The sequence below is a fragment of the Diuraphis noxia genome, unplaced genomic scaffold (genome assembly GCF_037042655.1).
Source record: "Diuraphis noxia isolate RWA-SAM2 unplaced genomic scaffold, SU_Dnox_SAM2 contig0001, whole genome shotgun sequence".
Lineage (NCBI taxonomy): Eukaryota > Metazoa > Arthropoda > Insecta > Hemiptera > Aphididae > Diuraphis > Diuraphis noxia.
The window spans coordinates 88,165,002-88,185,474 of NW_028301711.1; the positions used below are offsets into that span (position 1 = coordinate 88,165,002).

The 20,473-nt window shown below is 29.5% G+C and overlaps 1 protein-coding gene and 1 pseudogene across 2 annotated transcripts; both read right to left on the bottom strand.

The window, feature by feature from the left end:
- Window positions 1–1,155: 1,155 nt before the first annotated feature.
- On the bottom strand, window positions 1,156–2,349 carry LOC149062349 (uncharacterized). Its single transcript, XM_089215298.1, has 4 exons — window positions 2,277–2,349; window positions 1,936–2,205; window positions 1,671–1,867; window positions 1,156–1,581 (listed from the first exon to the last, which is right to left on the bottom strand). The coding sequence occupies exons 1-4, from the start codon at window positions 2,347–2,349 to the stop codon at window positions 1,156–1,158; spliced, it is 966 nt and encodes a 321-aa protein (XP_089071424.1).
- Window positions 2,350–10,178: 7,829 nt separating this feature from the next.
- On the bottom strand, window positions 10,179–20,473 carry LOC149062350 (uncharacterized; annotated as a pseudogene). The gene is made up of 4 exons (XR_016189886.1): window positions 18,904–20,473; window positions 15,425–15,886; window positions 11,986–13,109; window positions 10,179–10,307 (listed from the first exon to the last, which is right to left on the bottom strand). The product of XR_016189886.1 is annotated as an uncharacterized LOC149062350 (transcript).

Below are 20,473 nucleotides of genomic sequence, written 5' to 3' on the forward strand. Positions count from 1 at the left end.
TTAGGACGTTTAATGTTAATGTAACTTATTTTAGTCTATTAAATTACTTTATATTATCTCAAACTTATACTTAGTCTATACTGACTTATGAGTTGAATCTAAGAATGTATGTTTTTAAATCATAATTCACACCTGGAGGTCAATTATTTTTAGTTATTCCTTAAGAAAAATATAACACTATTAAAACCATATAATAAATAGATAAATAGATAAAAATGTACTTATAAATGTAATAGTATGATTATCGGCTAGATTTTTTTCTCGATTGAAAAAATGACTAACCAACAAAATAATATAATTGATTTAGAAAATAAAATACTAACATATTAAAATTAAAGAACTTTTTTATATTTTAGAATAGTGTAGTACATAGTGCATAATATATATTATACTGGCCATCATTGAGGATGTATTTAACATGTGGAGACTTGTATACCTACGTCAATCAAGGAGGATATGTAGCGAGTGTTTAATTTAGTTCAATGAATTAATTTGTAACAATAAAAATGGTCAACCAGTTGTGCTAAACAGGATGTTGAAGTAAATAGGAAGTAAATAATATCAATTATTATACGGTGCTAATAAATAGCATTAAATCTACGGCTAGTAAAATATATAGTAACAATTAAGGAATATTTAAGGGCCAATTCAAATTGCTTTGAATTTTGTACTTTGTTCGTAATATAATAATACGATTTAATCATATTGAATATAATATTATCATTGTAAGCCATTATTGTTATCACTTTTATGATTGTCAATGAATGTGTTGAAATTATTTGAATGTTAAATGCTTAAAAAAAACATTGCCTATAGAAATTTAAAATTTGAATTATTCATACATATTAATAAATGCCATGGTCGAACCAAAGCGAAAGAATATTAACAAACAACATTTTAATATAATTTCTATTAGATGTAGCAAATCTGAATAGGGATAAATCAGTATAAAGTATAATAGAATACCTAAAATCTGAATATACACAACAATATTAATACTTTTGATAAATTCGATTTTCATCTGATCCGTTATGAATAAATCATCTTATATATATGTTTGAACTCAATATTATACTATAATTAATTCATATATGTGTATGAATGTATGATATATATAGGTGATTAAGCTTTTCTACAATATCTTGTCGTAGATATTTATTTAATCAAAATGAGAGATTTTTTTTTTTTTGATTTATTTGTATCATTTGTGTTTAATCGTGCTTCCATTTTTTTTCGTTTTTGTATTTTATACCTCAGTTCTAGTTCAGTTAGGTTTTGTATATGCTCTGCCTCCATTGATACCTTCAAATATTTGAGTTCTCTATCATTTTTTTCTTTCATCGCTTTTAGTTCTTTCTCCCAGGAAAGTTCACATTCACATTTTTCTTCCATGTATTCTTCGAACAGTTTACTTCGAGCCAGCTGCATTTGGTAATCAAATTCATTTCTCATCTCATTCTCCTGTTTTTCTGCAGAAATCTTTAAAATGTGTTTCAAACAACGTGCAATCTTATTCGAATTATTTTCTATTTCTTTATTGCATTTGCTCATAATATTCATTTTAACTTCCTGTTTGGCTTTCTAGAAAGAAAATGAAATATTTTGACATGCATCACAGTTTATCGAATGGGAGATTATAGAAAGAAATAGGAAAAAATAGTTTGGATTACAGCAATTTTGCAATTATTAAATTCTTCCATGACTTTAGATAAGTTTTTTTCGTATCTCAATCTTTCCGCAGGTCTAATCTTCTCATCCAAAGTCTGTTTTTTTTTTTTCATTAACTCTTCAACTTTTCTTTGAAGTGCTTCGTTATGTTGTTCATTCAGTTTAATTTCACCTTGCCTCTTGAGACGTTCACCAACGACTATAAAATATAAAAGTATAGTAAACATTTTTTACCCTGTTGAGTGTTGAGTACAAAAATAAATTTACGCTTTATTATATTTAAATATAATGTCTTAGTGTCCTCGTCATTATCCACTGGTGTCAGTTTTATGTCACCAGATAGCATATTTTTCGGCTTCAACTCAAAATGTAGCGGAACTTTATCGTTTTCTTTCCACCATAACAATTCATCTTTAGGGATTAAGTTGATAACTATGCTCCCAAGAATGTCACCTAAACACTGCTTGATGGTTTCAGGATGTTGATATTTATTGCTTTCCATTATCTTTTGTTTTTCAATTTCATTGTGTGACCTTACTGCCAGTCAAGTAAACGAACACATAATTTTATATTTCGTTTAATATTACTATTATATGTTGTATTCTTACATGTTTTAAATAGAGTCTGAATAGCCTCATCACGATAATTTGTGGAACTTCTTTTCAAGATGTCAGGATTCATATTTGACCGAAACCTATTTAAGTTTTAGTTTAATTTAGTTAATTCAATTTTTTTTTACACTTTTAAACCTTTTATTAGAATATTGATAAAATGGACACATCCTGCAATATCAATAATATAAATAAAAAAATATATATTATATTTCTTGCAAACGTAAATACTTTCTGTAACCATGTTAATAAAATAAAAATTAATAATATATAATTATTTACAAATCTAATTTATAAAATTACGTATAGTTAAATGTATCTAATTGTTGTATAAATCTATGCAGTGTAATGGTTGGGTAAATACATCACGAAATTTTGATTTGGTACTCGGCTTATATAAAATTATAAACGAACAAAAAATTAAAGTTTTGTTCGATGTTCTACATTGCAATATTTTCATTAAAAAATGTTCAAAATATTATTTTGCATCTAAACAATGAAATCTATAGATGTCGAAAAGTTGAGTTTTTCTGTCTTTCCGTAACTTCTGCAGTAGTCACTCATTACCATTTTCGCTGATGACTGTTGAACATAATACATTATTGTATGTATTTTCCGCATTTGAATTCCGTATAGTAAATTACTTCCGTCATTTACTTTCCATAATAACCAATTACGTCGGTAATATTAATCTCGACAGTGGAAATTATGAATAGTTATAGGCGGTGGAAAATTATTCTATATAAATTGTACATATGTTTATAGTTGCTGGTGTGCCGTACTGCTGCCGATCGATCAAAATTGCCATGTTGGAATTACGAACCATATTATGAACTGACCCAGGGAGGGAAGTGGGATAGGTACTTGCAGATAAGTATTTAAAATTTAAGTATCAGTTTAAAAATATAATATACAAAACAAATTTTAAAATATTGAACACATGGTGCATTCTTCATCAAGAAGTACTGTATGTAGATAGTGTATGGGCCGGAAAAGTAAAAAAATTGGCCGTGATGCCCGGTCACCGAAATACTTCGCACGGCAGTACACCGCTACCCTCCGACCGACCAGTGTATTGTATGTGTGTGTGTGTATGTTTTAGGACTCACCAAGAATTGGACAGATTTGCGGAGCAAGACCTGTAAATACTAGTGAGCTGGTTGCATGGGTAAGTGTGTAAGTATGTGTTTGTATATATGTACCTACTTTTAAACTTATAACGAAAAGATAACTCAAATTACGTAATGCGTAAATAATAATACATAATAAATCTCAAATTATAATTCAAATATATAAACTAATACGGTCATCCTGGCCCAGCAATATAAAAATGACAAATATCAGTTGTCTGGCTGGAACTATAAACCAACATAAATAATAATAGTATAAATTATATTATGAACAAAATAATAGATTATTTACGGCCCTATTCTGGCTCAACAAATAAATACGTATAATATAAAAAAAATAACATTAACAATAAAAACTCACAATTTGGCGGAGAGCATTCTGGCCATCTGATTCTAGCTATATACGAGTAATAAAAAATCATACACACGCAATAGAAGAATATACCTAAACACAAAAATAGGTAATCACTAATCACAAATAATGCTAATAATAATATGATACACTTGATTCAGTATATTATATAACTGTGATATAACTGCAGGCGATTGCGCACATTATAATAATAAAAATATTTCACAGTAAGTATAAAAGTGGCGATTTGCTTTCACTTAAATAAATTAAAAAGAGGCGATTTGCGCACATAATAATAATATAGATAGGTATATATACTTTTCCACGTTAATATTATATATTATATCCACAGCGGATACAATAAATGGCTTTATCAATTATCATCAACATATTATGTAACTCACAGCCAACACAATAGTATAAATCAAAAATAAACTTAGGTATATGTGGAGTGCGTGTGAAATTAAAACTAAAAAATGTCGTAATTGTATCTCAATGGGTCTTAAGTTGAGTTTGCATAATATGCATACCTACCTATGTTTATAAGGGGATAAGCAAATTTATGAATTCGATAAAGACACTTATATTATACCATTCAGCATGCACACATAATTTTAAAATATATAATCACACAACAGATTTTTGGTTTGAAAAACATAATATTAAAGGTAAATGTTGTGTTTATTTAAAGATAGACGCGTTGGAGTTACATGTATAATAATATAACATTTAAATCAATGTGTTTGTTCATGTCTCATAACTCATCAGACTATGACATGACGCATATAATACATTTTTCACAAGTTATACTAGTGATAGTAAGAAAACAAAAATATGACCTAACTATCAAAATAAATAGTTACCTATTCACACTCTTAATTTTCACTCTGTGAAATTGTTAACTCAATAATATTTTGTGAGTGGCTCGACATGAGTACATGACGATTATACCATATATACCACTTACGAGCTTGTAGTTGTCATCAATATTTTTTTACGATAAGGTGTTAGTGTGTTTGGTATTGTGTTATGGTAGTTAGTTATCTCTGTCATACTTATTGTGCCCTGCAGTATAAATAAAAATCAAATGAGTAAGCTGCACTGCTGAAGTATATTAACATTTAACAGTGAGCGGTGGTTATACACGCATAGCTTTGTTTTAACTTTTTAAAATTGTGTATTTTAAGTTTTTTTTCTTATAAAATATCCCTATTCCTAACCCTGGTACCAGCTGTGGTACATACTGGTATTATTATTATAATATTTATTAGTCGACTCTATCCTTTAACAAACACGTTCACGATAGTTTAACATATTATTTTATGCCACCACAAATCTAACGCGGCGATTTCAGTGTTCATCAAACGGAAGACGTCATTATAATTTTGGTTTGGACCCACAACTCATTCAAAATAAAAATTTAATAATTATCATCGATTAATTTAAGATTAGTTTCCCCTATTATGTACAATTTGCTAAAAATACTGTTTCTCTCATAATTAAATATATTGTTTTGTTATTTTTGTGGAGAAATTGTATCAGCAAACGAAAGGATTTTAAAAAAATATCGTAACATTATTGATATGGGTTATTCGATGATTTTTAAAAAACAGATTAACCCTATAAATGTTATTATCGATTTTTTCTACTAATATACTTCCTTCAATATTTATAATGATTATTTATTATTTTTCGAATTGATCGTTGTATGATATTATAATATGTTGATTGTTGATCAATAGTGCAGCTGGATCTTGATCAGTTGAATACAATAATTGTTATTTATAACAGGAAGTCCGAAACAATGATAGTACGCATCGTATTCTTGTGATTATGAATCATAAAAAATAATTATATACATGATATTGATATTTTTTTTACCTACTTTTGTATGTAAAATTAAATTAATGAATTACTTATTGTAAACACTGACTCGAGAAAAAAAAACATATTGTAAAATCAATACAATCATTGCTCCGCTCCGAATGTGAAATTATAGAGTAGAAATGTCCACAATACAAAATGTATCATTGAGGTGTGTAGGAGGGTATCCTTCTACACCGAAAATAGTCTGAGGGTTGTTCACGATTCTAATATTATTGTTTATACTAAATTATACAGGTTTTCGGAACTCCGTACTCATATTGTTTTTATTCAAAACCATGCAATATAAAATTTAAATTTTCCAAATCATGTATAAATGATTATGTGGTATTGTGGTAATAGTAAATCCGGTATCCACATTATTTACAATTTCCAGAAATCGTATAACGTTCATTCTTTTACCTCCGTACCGCGAACGGTTTACGGTAAACAATTTTGTATACGAATTCGGCAATGTACCTATTTTGTATGATGTTTATCCGTTCAAAAACCGTGCACATAAGTTTCACGAGATCAGCCCGTCCTTTGGGAATTGTATCGAATCATTCGAATCCCATCAAAGTCTGTGTACAAGCTATACCATGATAGATATTATTATTATTCGACGATTATATATGCCACTCGAATTGTTTATGAAAACAATACTACCGCGATTGTTTAGTTATAAAATATTTTATTGAAACAGTTCTAAACGAAGAAACTGAATTTATAAACCAGAAATTATATAGTACGTATATGTACATAAAATATGAGCCAACATGACTAATTATTCTTTTCGTTTGATTTTTGGCCTATAATCAGCTGTCCGGCACTGCAGTCAAGGTGCCATATTTATTTTACTCGACGGTTTGTCGACTCGTGTCAATTAATAAACGATATTATTACATTATTTTATTATGACCATATAGAAAAACAAATAATTATTATACCCATCAAAGTATAAAGTGCGCGTTCTATTTAGATACGATTTGGTATAACTCATGTTAACATAATATTACATAACATATTAGAACAATATTACACTATAATATGTGATCCTATTTGTTTTATACGATGTACGATGTCAAATGGACTGCAGACTTGACGTGAGTCGTAGGTATTGTATGATTGTGGGCATAAAACACATTTGTTTTTCTATATAGACTATAACTTTGGTATGCACAATACATTACCTATATATATATTGACAAAACAAAAAAATTGACTCTACACCACGTACTATAATTAATGATTAATAATTAATATAATTATTAATTATATTAAAATGTAAAACAAAATTGATGACCTGTGTGTCATATTCCACGTCCGCCGCGGGCTCCTGTTGAAGTCATAATATTGAAATCTCGGCAACAATGATCGCTGTCAACCTGTTAATTATTAATAGCAGCGAGATTTAGGACTAAACTACGGCGGTATTACAGTGATCCGAGAATAATACTATCGTATACCTACATAAGATCTTAGACCTACTGTCAACGATAACAACAGTTTTTGTTAGTAATAGCACGTCCAAATGACGGCATGTAGTACCTACGTATATTAGTATTAATATTATATTATGTAGATATCGTGCAATTGCTTATTTTTTTTATTTTTAGTGATTATTTCTGAATAAAATGACACTTTTTGATGTAAATATATAGGTATTTTTCATTATTTCGCCAATATTTACGTATTTCCTATGTTTACAACTATACAGTTTTTATTTGTATACAAATTATTCTATTGGAAATTTCGTTCTTTAATTCATATTTTAGGCGAAAATAATAACATAAATATTTACATACTTTGACTTTTTTATTACATAAAAATCCATACCAGTAAATCTCGAATTCTCGTTTAAACGAATTAGCAATCCTAAATATTCATCGGAATATTGAAATCTCAACGGACCAATATTATAAACAATCATTATTATCTAAAATTTAGGTTCTATAATTTTAATGATGACGACTATAATACTTCAGTCATATTACTGATGATTGACGCCACCCGCCGATGTAGGCATCTACCTATATATAATATATTATCTCGATACACATCATTTCAGTTAAATCGATAATACCATAAAAACAATTTAGTATGTTTGTCCATAGATCACTAACTCTTCGTCGAATATTATCTTCCACACCTATTATATTCAACTATCATAGAAAATTGTCACATGATGTGAGCTATATAATATATTATATTATCATATAAATATTTTAACATGTAAAAAGGTAAACCACCTGCAGAGGTACATTTCAGTTAAATCGATAATACCATAAAAACAATTTAGTATGTTTGTCCATAGATCACTAACTCTTCGTCGAATATTATCTTCCACACCTATTATATTCAACTATCATAGAAAATTGTCACATGATGTGAGCTATATTATAATATATTATATTATCATATAAATATTTTAACATGTAAAAAGGTAAACCACCTGCAGAGGTATGACACACGCTTAAATTTAAAAAAATGATTATTTTGAATCAGAAACATTTATTGATTATAATTTATAATTATTCGAATTGCTTATATAATTTTATATAACATTAAATTATTACAAATACAAAAATCGACATTTTGTTTCGAACAAATTTTTTAAGATAAGAACATGTCAAAATGTTATTCATAGGTATAATTATTGTATAAATCATAAATCATTAATTACTAAATTAATAGATATTGTACCATTTAGGTTACATATTTTTAGCCTTGAATATATTTTTCAAAAAAGAAAATGTTATTTTGAATAAATTGTTCTGATAAAATAAAATATTGTAAATAATTCAAGTTTTAAATTAATTCATTGTAAAATATTATTTATACGAAATTCAGGTGACATCGCCGATTAAATACAACGTCACGTTGAGTAATATTTGTTATTAAGGCATCATTATATAATTATAATGAATACGTATTTATTAATAAATGAAACTTAAACAACTAAATTATATATAAAATAAACTTAAACTTTTATCATAAAAATATTTGTATAAATATTAATATACAAACTTAATGACTTAAAATTTGTAATAATCAAGCATTATACAATCTGTATGCAAATATAATCTATCACAGGCTGATGAAATATAATCTGGCACTGCTCCAGATAATACAGACAAAATTTGATTGTAAAAAAAGTTGTAAATAGTTGTAATATATGTAACGTATAAATAAGTAGTTGAAATTAAATTGCTGCTTTAACGCAGGCATCAACATATTAAGTAATAACTATAAGTATGAAATTTTTACCGTTTTTGATTTAAAATTAGAGATAGAGGGTGAATAGATATAACTAATAATTTATGAAGCTCTTTATTCTCCATAATTATTGTAGTTACAGTATAAACTTAAATTTTGATCTCTATAAAAGTTTATGGTAAAAACACTATTGGACATATTTTCTAGAAAAAACGTTGTCTCTATACGATTAAATTCTTAATGAATAAATAATAATACATATTAACAATTACGAAAACTAACGAATAATATTTTAATACTACTATGGTAAGCAAACCCTGATCAATATGTAAAACGATGGAAAAAAAACTAAACGGTTAACGTTCAGTTATTCACAAAATAGTCAATCAGTGATTTGCTTTTTAACTAAGTCTATAATATAAATAAAGTAATATGGGATTAAACTTCATCATCTCCTATGATCACAATGAATACTCGAATAGCGAAATACGTTAAACGCCATATGGCAACCATAAACGCTATAAGAATAGTTATGAGCAATGTGTTGAAGAATGCTATGAAACTATCAGAAACTAAGTATTTAGGAAAAATAGGCATAATTGGGTATATGAACATGTTGTATACGAAACCGATTTCAAACACAAACTCGTATATTGTCTTGTAAATACCAACCAAAATTGGTGTTAAGACGAGGAACAGGATGATGAACGTCAGGATGGTCGCCTGGATGGTTATCAATGGTTCGTACTGCTCTTGATCGACGGTGACGTCCCTGTTGTTGGTGGTGGTCCGTCGTCGTCGTCGTCGTCTGAGCCTGGTCCGCCTGGTCCGTCTGGTCGTGTTCGATTCGGTTGTTTGATTCGTGTTAAAATTGTTCTGCATTTTGCACAGATAAGTGATCGAATAAAATTATATATTGATATATTATATTACAGCGATGAGTATTACGGCTAATTCAGGCAGTTGAATATTTGAGTATGATGGAATAATGTAAGGCGCGATTAATGCTGTGATGAGAATTGCGCGACGAGGGTGATGTTGATATCTGTAGAACGTTGCGCTACAGTGGCATGCTGGATGGTAAAATGTATGGGTTAAGGGTTGTAGTTGTTTGGGCACATGCGCACGCGGCACAGTAAGCGGCTGTAGTGGTGGTATAGTAGTTGGTGACGGCTGGGAGGGGGGGGGGTGTTGATAGACTCGCGCGCTATTTGATTTTGTGGCAAAACGAAGGTGGACTCGCCCCGTTTTTCGTACTGCCGAATTTTTTTCGAAACCGTCACCGCCGTCACTTTTATCACCGCTGTGCACGGCCACAACCAGTCACTGGACAGCTTATCCAGTGAACGCTGCTGATGTTGAGGCTTGGTTTTTATTGGTAGCCCTCTGATACAGGTGCGCTTTTCGAAACAAATGTGCCAACTTGCAATTCATCGAAAAGTAGAACTGAACTGGTCTATCCACCTTCGCAAAAAAAAAAAACTTCTATTGATTCTCGTTAAGTTTATGTATCTAGTTCGTAGTTATATATAATATATATATATGTATTATGTATGTATGTATACATAAAATATATTAAATATATATAATTATATATTAAATATACATAATTATATATTAAATATATAATTACAAATATATGTATATATAAATATTATTATAACTGCAGAAAGATAATTAGTCGTATTTTATCAATTATGGTTTTATTATAATTTTTCACTGTTTAGCATAAGAAAAAAAAGATCTACTCAATGTTAAATCAATATTTTACTACGGGTTTTCTGATAATTGAACAATGTTACGCCACTAAATAATACAAACATTATAATAAAATTATAATATTTAGTAATCTTGTGTTCGTAATATAACCTAATACGTAATGAGTAGGGAACGGATTTGAATGCAAATTGCATTTTTTTCTGAATGTCCGAAAACATTGGTTTCCCAGCAAAAAGTTCATTTCATACATCAAAGAATTAAAAAATGTAACTTTTATTTTGCATTTTTTTGTATTTTTAAGACTTTAATGCAGTTTTTGAAATTTCTAGTGCATTTTGTGGTTTTTAAGTCATTTTTTCAACATTTTTCCGCATTCATTCTAAAAAAAAATTAAAATACCTAAATATGTATTATGTTACGAAATTACGAAATTATTGTTGGCACGTGTATTATATTGTGAAATTACGAAATTATTGTTGACACGTGTAGACACAAAATATATACATACAAGTTACAACAGATTATTAACCACATTAAGGTAAAGATAAGAGATAAGATATGATGAACTATTTATCTAAAGTTAATTAATTAAGGTTGTATTGTATTTAAATATTTTTTATTAGATTTTTCATAATAATGTGTTTTTTTATAAGTTTTAAATACAAAATTTTGTTTTTATTGAATATAAACCCATTTTTAAAGTTTTTAGGGCATTTTTGATGTTAAAACATTTTTTAAAGGCATTTTTCTTGTTTTTTAGAGCATTTAAGTCCGTTCCCTAGTAATGAGTAATATAGCAGGTAAAATAAGATGATAATAGGTATGCTATAATAGTTCTGAATGCACTGTACAATATACAAATAATATTTATTTATTTTTAATTTCTATTATTCGAACTCCGTGTTGTCCGAATTAGTTTGGGTAATCGAGGTTCTACTATATACTAAAATAATTATAATGTGATCTGGTAGTGCACAAATAAAACGTATTAAATTGTACAAATATAAATTTCAATGATCAAATGATTATAATACGTGAGTAAACATTAATAATTCAGTGGTGCAAACAGTTAAGAAACAAAAAATAAATAATAAATAAAATAAATAACTTATTAAATGAAAGATGGGGGTGAGTATTCTTAGTGAATGGTTAATCATCCTGTTTAATATAATATATTATGTACTTAATTATGTACTTAATTATTGTTGATTATTGCTTATAAATGAGTGCAACATATTTTTCAGTTCTTAAATATTTTCGAGCATCAGTTCTGAATTAATTACATTTAAATTATTGTATACAATATATTTAGGCTGTAGCATATTATATATATGATATAGGTCATTCCAAGTTTTACGACATGATAATTAATAATATTAATAAAAATAATAATATTACTTAATCGAAAAAGATTTGTACTTACGGTGTCATTTAAATCATTGACATTGGGAATATCGTCCATGCCATTATTCTTATACTGATGATCTATCGACTCAAAACACACGTACTGCCGAGCTAAGTTAGGTAAGGTTAGAACCATCGTGAAAAATGTACGGACAATTTGTATTAGGTATACATCTGTGCATAGGCGGTGTTACTGGTGTCGGAGATGTGGGTATCGGCAATGGTGGCGGCGCTACAGGCATTTTATGTGTGGATTTCTTAAGTTTCTTTAGCATTGGCATTTTTTTCGACCGTAGCGGTTCTGTCTGCGGAGAGTTGATTGGGGTTGCGTAAGCGACCCTTGCAGCGGCCTTCCACATATCCATCGAATCATTAGTGTACATGGACAGATCCAGAAAATTGACCAATTGGGATGGGAGGAGACACGGGTGTTTGCGTATCAATGAATCCATCTGGTCGGCTATTATGGTGCAAAAGTCGCGGTTTTCACGCCTTTTCATGTTCAGTTGTTCACGGATCCGTTGCCTTTCAGTGGAAAAAGTAAACTTCACTGACTCCCCTGGTACCTTCTGTCCTGTGGCAATTTCCCGCGATAAAAAATCCAACTTTTGATGTCGGGGGATAGTGTTCAGTACTTCCCTGCCAGGGGTGCGCAGCTGCCTGTTGCTGTTGGCAAGTTCCCGGAGTGTCCACACCACGTACTCGTCACGATGCCTGGCCACCACCCACACGTTGTCTGCGTCGCGCTCGAGATCAAGTTCCTTGTCCACGTACTGGATCAAGCACTTTTGGCACTTCTGACGTCCTTCTTTGCAGTTTTGGCCATGCATGTCGTCATTGTCGTTCGGCTTTTCGGTGACGGGTACAGCTTGTTTCTTTATCGTTTCAATGTTCACCGGCTCGCCTGTCTCTCGGGAAATGAATCCCTTTGGCGTCAATGAGTGGATCTCGGGCTCGTAGTGGTACACGTACGCCAACTGCTTGTCCTTGAGTGGGATCTCTGTGCTCCTAATCTGCTCCGTCAACAATAGTTTCTTGGACGGCTGCTTTGATGGAAATCCCACAATGACGCCGCACAGCAAGGTCCAATGTGATGTCCGGCCACCGTTCATTGTTGGTCTCTTTTTTTCATCGGCGTCGTAACTGAAAAAACGTCATAATATACAGTTAATTATTATTGATATATTAATTTTTCTAACGTGTCTGTAATCACATTTATGTAATGTTTTTAAAATAAAATAAGTGTGTGTGTGTGTGTGTGTGTGTGTGTGTGTGTGTGTGTGTGTGTGTGTGTGTGTGTGTGTGTGTGTGTGTGTGTGTGTGTGTGTGTGTGTGTGTGTGTGTGTGTGTGTGTGTGTGTGTGTGTGTGTGTGTGTGTGTGTGTGTGTGTGTGTGTGTGTGTGTGTGTGTGTGTGTGTGTGTGTGTGTGTGTGTGTGTGTGTGTTTTTGTTTGTTTGTTATATACTATAAATTATAAGTTATAATCAAGAGAACCACGATAATTGAATTGATGTTGGAGGGAGAATCATTACAAATTACAAATTCAAATTATTATTATAATCACGGATAAAGCAAAATAGATTTATTATTACATTAAAGTCAGTGGTAGATCAATGTTCCTGATTGAGGTGAGTTATGAAATAGAAAATGCTTATGTGTAAAAATATAAAATAGTCATAACACTGCGTACTAAACAACTAACTGTTATACTATCATATAAATGCAGTACGTATCAACAATTTATTTTTCTTTATTTATGTAATTTATTTTTAACACTCAAAACAATTTATATATATACAAAATCTATTCGGTGGAATAATATATATTACTATAATATTCACAATTTAAAATAATAATGATATAATTTTATTTTTCTGATTGGTATAAATAATTAATAAGTCCTTAGGTAAATAAAAATATTTAAATTTCTTCGTTATAAATTATTATAGACATTTGCTAAAAGTGCACTTTTGCTAAAAGAGTGTTTTTTTTATAAAAAAATTTTTTATGATGATTTGATTTTTATATTATAATGTAATATCAAGATTAAGAGCTATTAATTGTTATTTTATATTTGGTGCCTATCCAAAAGTCGACAGTCGTATGCTCGTATTGTATACTTCGTATTTAATATTTATTAGTATGTATTATTTTATTTTATACATCTTATTCAAATTGTTTACAACTATTTTACTATATAATATATAATAGTGTATTTATTTAAGATGATTGTAGAATGGCAATACATTTCTTAGAAATGAAAATAATAATTTTTTTTCGTTACAATTTTATTTTAGACAAGTAAAGTAACTTAATTATTACTGCTTAAAAGTAATTTACCCAACAGTGATAATAACAGCTATGTCCTATACCTAGACTCTTTAACTCTGACGCACCGACTGAATTATTTACTTATCTACTCATCTTTATTGAAACTTCCATTTTTCTGTAGGTACAATATTAATAATATTTACAACAAATAAACTAAAAAATTGTTACATAACTACCCCTTATGGGAATTTTCTCGCCCATAAACATACATTTTTTACCGAAAAATCAACCATTTGGATTATAGGTTTCCAAACTGTGGGTCATTATCAAAAATTGTGTTACACTAATATTTTTCGTAGGTCACAGAAAGTTTTTAAATGTAAATATGTGTGTGTATATATAAATATTGAAATTATAAATTATAAAATATTATTAACATATGATATTACTAAACAAATCAAATTGTATACATTATACATTACATATAAAATTAAAGGATATATTTTATAATCTAATGTTTATAGACATTAGACTATATGTCATTTATCTTTCGTTATACCTACGTATTATTAATATTTGAAGGTTGTTCTACTTAAATTAATTCGGTGAACTAATACCGATTTATAAAAATATATAATAGGTAATTACAACTTTACTTAAAATATGATTAATATTAGCATAACCATTGTTGGGTTTAACTTTATTTGTATTATTTAACAAGACTTAATAATGTTAAATTTACAGCATTTATAGGTAATTGGAAAAAATGTGTAATACATTATTAATTATATATTGTGACGTTAGATTCAACCATTACCTTAAGTATATAAATAATATTTTTGCTGACTAATATTCATCATTTCAAAAACGCAGTACCTAGTTAAAGCTTAAAAAATCAAAATCATGAGATTTAAATACATAGGTTAATCGATAATACATATGTACCATAATACAATCCACTAAATAATATTCTTGATTCTACACATTTGTAAATAAGTCAATTCATCCTAGTATTAAACTTAAATAAGTTTATTCAGAACGTTAATTTGTTATGTTATGCGTTTGTAAGTCGCAGACAATAAAAAACGATGTAACGTATTTTTAATATTATAAGACCAAATGAATTTTTTTTTAGAAGCCTAATTTTTAGTGTAATTAATATATTTTACGGCTAATAAAAAACTTACCAAACAGCGATTAATTGGCCACGTACAAGACGCTGCACAATGGACAATGAGTTATCTCTTATGGATTTTTCTGCTTCTGATGCATCAGGTCTTAAGTCATTTTTGTAGTTGGCTAATAAATCACTACTCACAAAATGAATTTTATATCGTTTGTCAATAGAATTAGCAACTTTAGCCACGGAGGCAAAGTTTTCACCACTAAATAATTCACCCCAGTTTGATACACCGGTATCTTTCATATGAGTTTTTAGACATGACACGATTGCCATGTTCAATTCTAATGAACTGTTAACATTGAATACTTGGAACATTTTTTTTTGATTTTTGAAGTAATCAGCTCCTTTTGGCAACTGTTGCAACAGCCTTTTTGGCTCGTCAGAGTGTCTCCCTTCCATTTCTCCCAAAATGACTTCGATCAATCTCGTTCGTTGTAATGCCATAGCAATCGCAGCAAATCCACCACTGATATGGAACAAAAACACACATATATATACGTTACTATATTGATATTATATATTTATAGGATGTGAATTTTATGCAATTGCATGTTTTTATTTTGCTACACCATACTAAAACTGGATTCGGTCAAAAATTATTTTTAGAGTTCAAATACAAATTCTTACTTAGCATATTTTTTTGCATACTTTGGGGTTAGGGTACATATATAATAATATAATAAACAAAACAATTTGTTTTAAACTATTTATAACTACAATTCATACCAATTTCAACCCGAGTTAAAGTCTAGGAGTTGGTACAACTCAATCTTCTTAAAAGTGAATAATACAAAATATGTCTAGGTAGGTATCTATATACACGTATAAGTTTAGGTATACAGCACTTACAGTAGAGCCTCGATAGTCCGGACGAATTCAGATCGAGCATCGTCCGGATTATCAATTTTTCCGGATTACAGGAGGTTTTTCAAAATTACCTACTAAAATGACTAAGATTTTATTTTAAATTTCACTAGGTACTATTTCACTATTATTTCACTATTATTACGTACCTACATACATGTATAAGTCTTTACTAGGAACAGTAGGTAATAAAAATAACAAAATTGTATTTGAAGATAACAATATTTTATGCATTAATTGGGTTGCGGGAATTCTCGTAAAATTTATTTACGAACAAATGGAATTTTGTCGTCCGGATTACCGCGTTCACCGGATTATCGAGGGTCCGGACTATCGAGGCTCAACTGTATATTGTTAATTAATTGGAAATGGCGATAAATGTGTTGATTTTACAATAATTTTTTTTTTTTAATTTAGAGAAACTTGATATAGTTTTAAAAATGTATTGACACTTTTTCTTTATTTGTATACGTGACTGGACATTTTTTAGTGTATTTTTTATAAAGACACCGTCTTAAAAATGATATTCTCGGTCGAAATACATATCAAAATTAATACAAGGTTCCTCATAAGTAGGAAACGGATTTGAATGCAAATTGAATTTTTTTCTGAATGTCCGAAAACATTGGTTTCCAAGCAAAAAGTTCATTTCATATATCAAAGAATTAAAAAATGTAACTTTTATTTTGCATTTTTTTAAATTTTTAGTGCATTTTGTGGTTTTTAAGTCATTTTTTCAACATTTTTTCCACATTCATTCTAAAAAAAAATTAAAATATCTAAATATGTATAATGTATATGTTACGAAATTACGGAATTATTGTTGACACGTGTAGACACAAAATACAAGTTACAACAGATTGTTACCCACATTAAGGCAAAGATAAGAGATAAGATACGATAAACTATTTATCTAAAGTTAATTAATTAAGGTTGTATTGTATTTAAATATTTTTTATTAGATTTTTCATAATTATGTGTTTTTTTTATAAGTTTTAAATACAACATTTTGTTTTTATTGAATATAAACCCATTTTTAAAGTTTTTTAGGGCATATTTTCATATTTTTAGTGGATTTTTTGATGTTAAAGCATTTTTTGAAGGCATTTTTCTTGTTTTTTAGAGCATTTCAATCCGTTCCCTACTTATAAGTGTCATAAATTAGAATTTTTCATAATTTTATTTGTAAACTATAAAATATTAATGGGCATTATTATATGATAATAAAATATGTATTAAAAATAAAATTAATGATATACTTAATGAATAACTTGTTTTTGGAAAATTAATTCAACTTAGGTACTCTGGTGCTTATTATAGTCAATTAAATTACTTTAATAGAAAATAGCAATATGTATAATACCTATATTTTTCTAAAGTAGGCAATTGGGTATAGGTACTTATATGCTATACAATTTATTAGTAGCTATAGGTATTCGGTTGCTCACAATAATGGATGCACTAAATTTGAATTCAATATAACATCATTAATATCATTGTATAGAGTATCTTACCCTATATCTACCGCCTACGAAACACGCATCTGAGCAAAAACTGTTTATCAGCATATGTTAGAAGTATATATTGTATTATTGTATAATATTATTGCTATTAAAGTATTACATATTTTAATATTCAAAAATAATAATAATACAGATTAATACCTTTTAAATTTCTTTGATTACTTCTGAGAAACATTAATTTAAGCCTTCAATTCTTAGTAATAAAAATCAAAAATTAAACATAATTTTTTTATAATTTTTTAACTGCGTAATAATTTGCAAATTTTATAATTTTGTTAAGAAAACGTGGTACCTCACACATGTGTAGTCTCCGTGTTAGGAATATAACACTAGGGAAAAACCAAGAAAGCTACACCAATAACTAAGAAACGAAATTTTTACCACATAATAAGAACTATATAGCTATGAAATTTTATTTTTATTTTTTTTAATGTCTTAGTTACAAAAAAGTTATTATTTTTGAGTTTTTCAAACTTAAATAATTCAATTCTTATTATATTTGTAAAGTATGTAAAAGTTTATAATCTCTTAGTACAATTTATAATTACAATAAGGTACAATAGGTACAAATTTAATTTGTTTAAAAAAAAAAAAAAATAATATTAATGATAATATTTTAATGGTAAGTGACAATAATAACTCATTACTTTTTTATTATCTACCTTTCTACCTATGTGATAACTGGTTAAATTTTGATATCAGTAGATATCGGTGAATGCGGCTATAAATTTAATAATTATTGTATTAATAACAAAGATATAATTTAAAAAATAATATTAAAGTCATATTAAGAGGGGTGTGCGCCGATAGCTCGCATGAAATTTGTTTTTAAATTATCCACAGTCCTTACTCCTTATTGAACTTCCTGAGAACGACAATAAAATCAAAGCAAAATGATATCATGCAAGCAATGAATAGAATGATATGGTAAAATATGTTATTATAGGATTTTTAAATGTTTGCGGTATACCTATTGATTGTGCTTAATAAATATGTATTTAGTATTATATTATATTATATCTACTACTACTTTAAAAAAAAAACCAATAAATTGCTTAAAGTACAATAATTGTGATAACTATACAATAAAACTCACTTTATTCCGGTTTGCTCAATCCACGGAACTGGTGACAACCAACATTTCAACGATATATCGTTTAGTTGCTCTGAATTATTTAAATATTTAGGAATGAACTTTATACCGTAATATCTTGTCCACGAACACTCCAGCTGTGATTTTAATTTGTGATTTAATTGTTTGTATCGATATAAATAATGTTCAATGGATTTTCCCCTTGGTCTGTAAATATTATTGATTTGTGATATGACTTCTCGGTTTCGGATCTCAGTACGCACACGCTCAGCAGCTAACGCTTCAGCGCGCTTTGCTTCAGCATTGAAAGCCGGCTCCATAGTTCGACGTTTTCTGTCATATTGGAACCGAACATTGCGCCTCGCCTCTCGAATGGCTCTACGGTTTCGCCGTTCGTTAAACGATGTTCGAACGTATAAATCAAACCGTTTACGCATACGTTGATCCCAATAGTCCCCACTGCGGCCATCGATGAAAAAGTCTAGTCTACTAGTTTTCTGTTGGCTCGAGTCTTCACTCGAGGTTTCACTGGACGTCTCAGAAAAAGACGTAAAACCCGTTATACGGGGGCGATTGCGTGCCACACCAATGGGCCCGCTGTCAACGCTGTCCGTGTCGAAGTCACTGTTTACTGGTGTACTCGAGTGAAATGAACTATCGTCATCTGTATCTAAATGCAAGGACCATCCTATTGGCCAACTATATACTCCTGTACTTTGATTGATCTCAAGTTCCGGGACTTTAAAATCACATAAACCATGGCATATTCCTCGGGGCCCAATCAATGCATTCACGGATATCTTTGTCAAAAAACATTTTGCGGTAAAGTCGTCTTTTATTGGACCTACTAGCATTTGACATTGAGCAAAGACCATTGCTGTAATAATCTTCATCCAAGCATCATAGTTATGACGCTGATTCACCCATAACCAATTAATCATTTTCACGGTATTAATGTCTTCGTACGTTTTTTCTTCAGGTATATAAACATTATAAATACCAAAATCGTTTGGAAGCATATAGGACTCACTCATTTTCTTAAGGATGCCAGGTTTTGGACCTTCTAAGTAATTTCCTGGTTTCAGAATAATATTTTGTAGTGGATGGGATGAGGAACCTAGCTGGGAAGCTTCCGAGTACGACATCAAAACCTTAAAGATGACTTTGCCCAATACATCAGCACTCGATCGATACCCGTTTACAGGAGTTCCCTTACACAATACTGGCTCATTTAATTCAGTAAGATAGTCGAGATTGCAGCGGAGGTTGTATATAGGTAAATCCTTAACGATTATTGATTTTTGGTCTTGTTTCCAGTTTCTGTCTTGGTCTGTACAACATTTCCTGAACATTTTCCTTTTCTTTTCAAAGGATTGTAGCTGATGCATACTTACTAGTTGTGATGTTGAAAGTAGTCAAAAGGTGTCCTGCCCGAATGGTGGCCACAGCACAAGAAGTAATCAAATAACAATTGACACACCGTCCCTAGTCGTTTCCAACGCGGGAACAAGGTTGCTTCGGTGCAAATCTCGATGCCGGTTTGGTAACACCTGATGTTACAGCGGAAAATGTA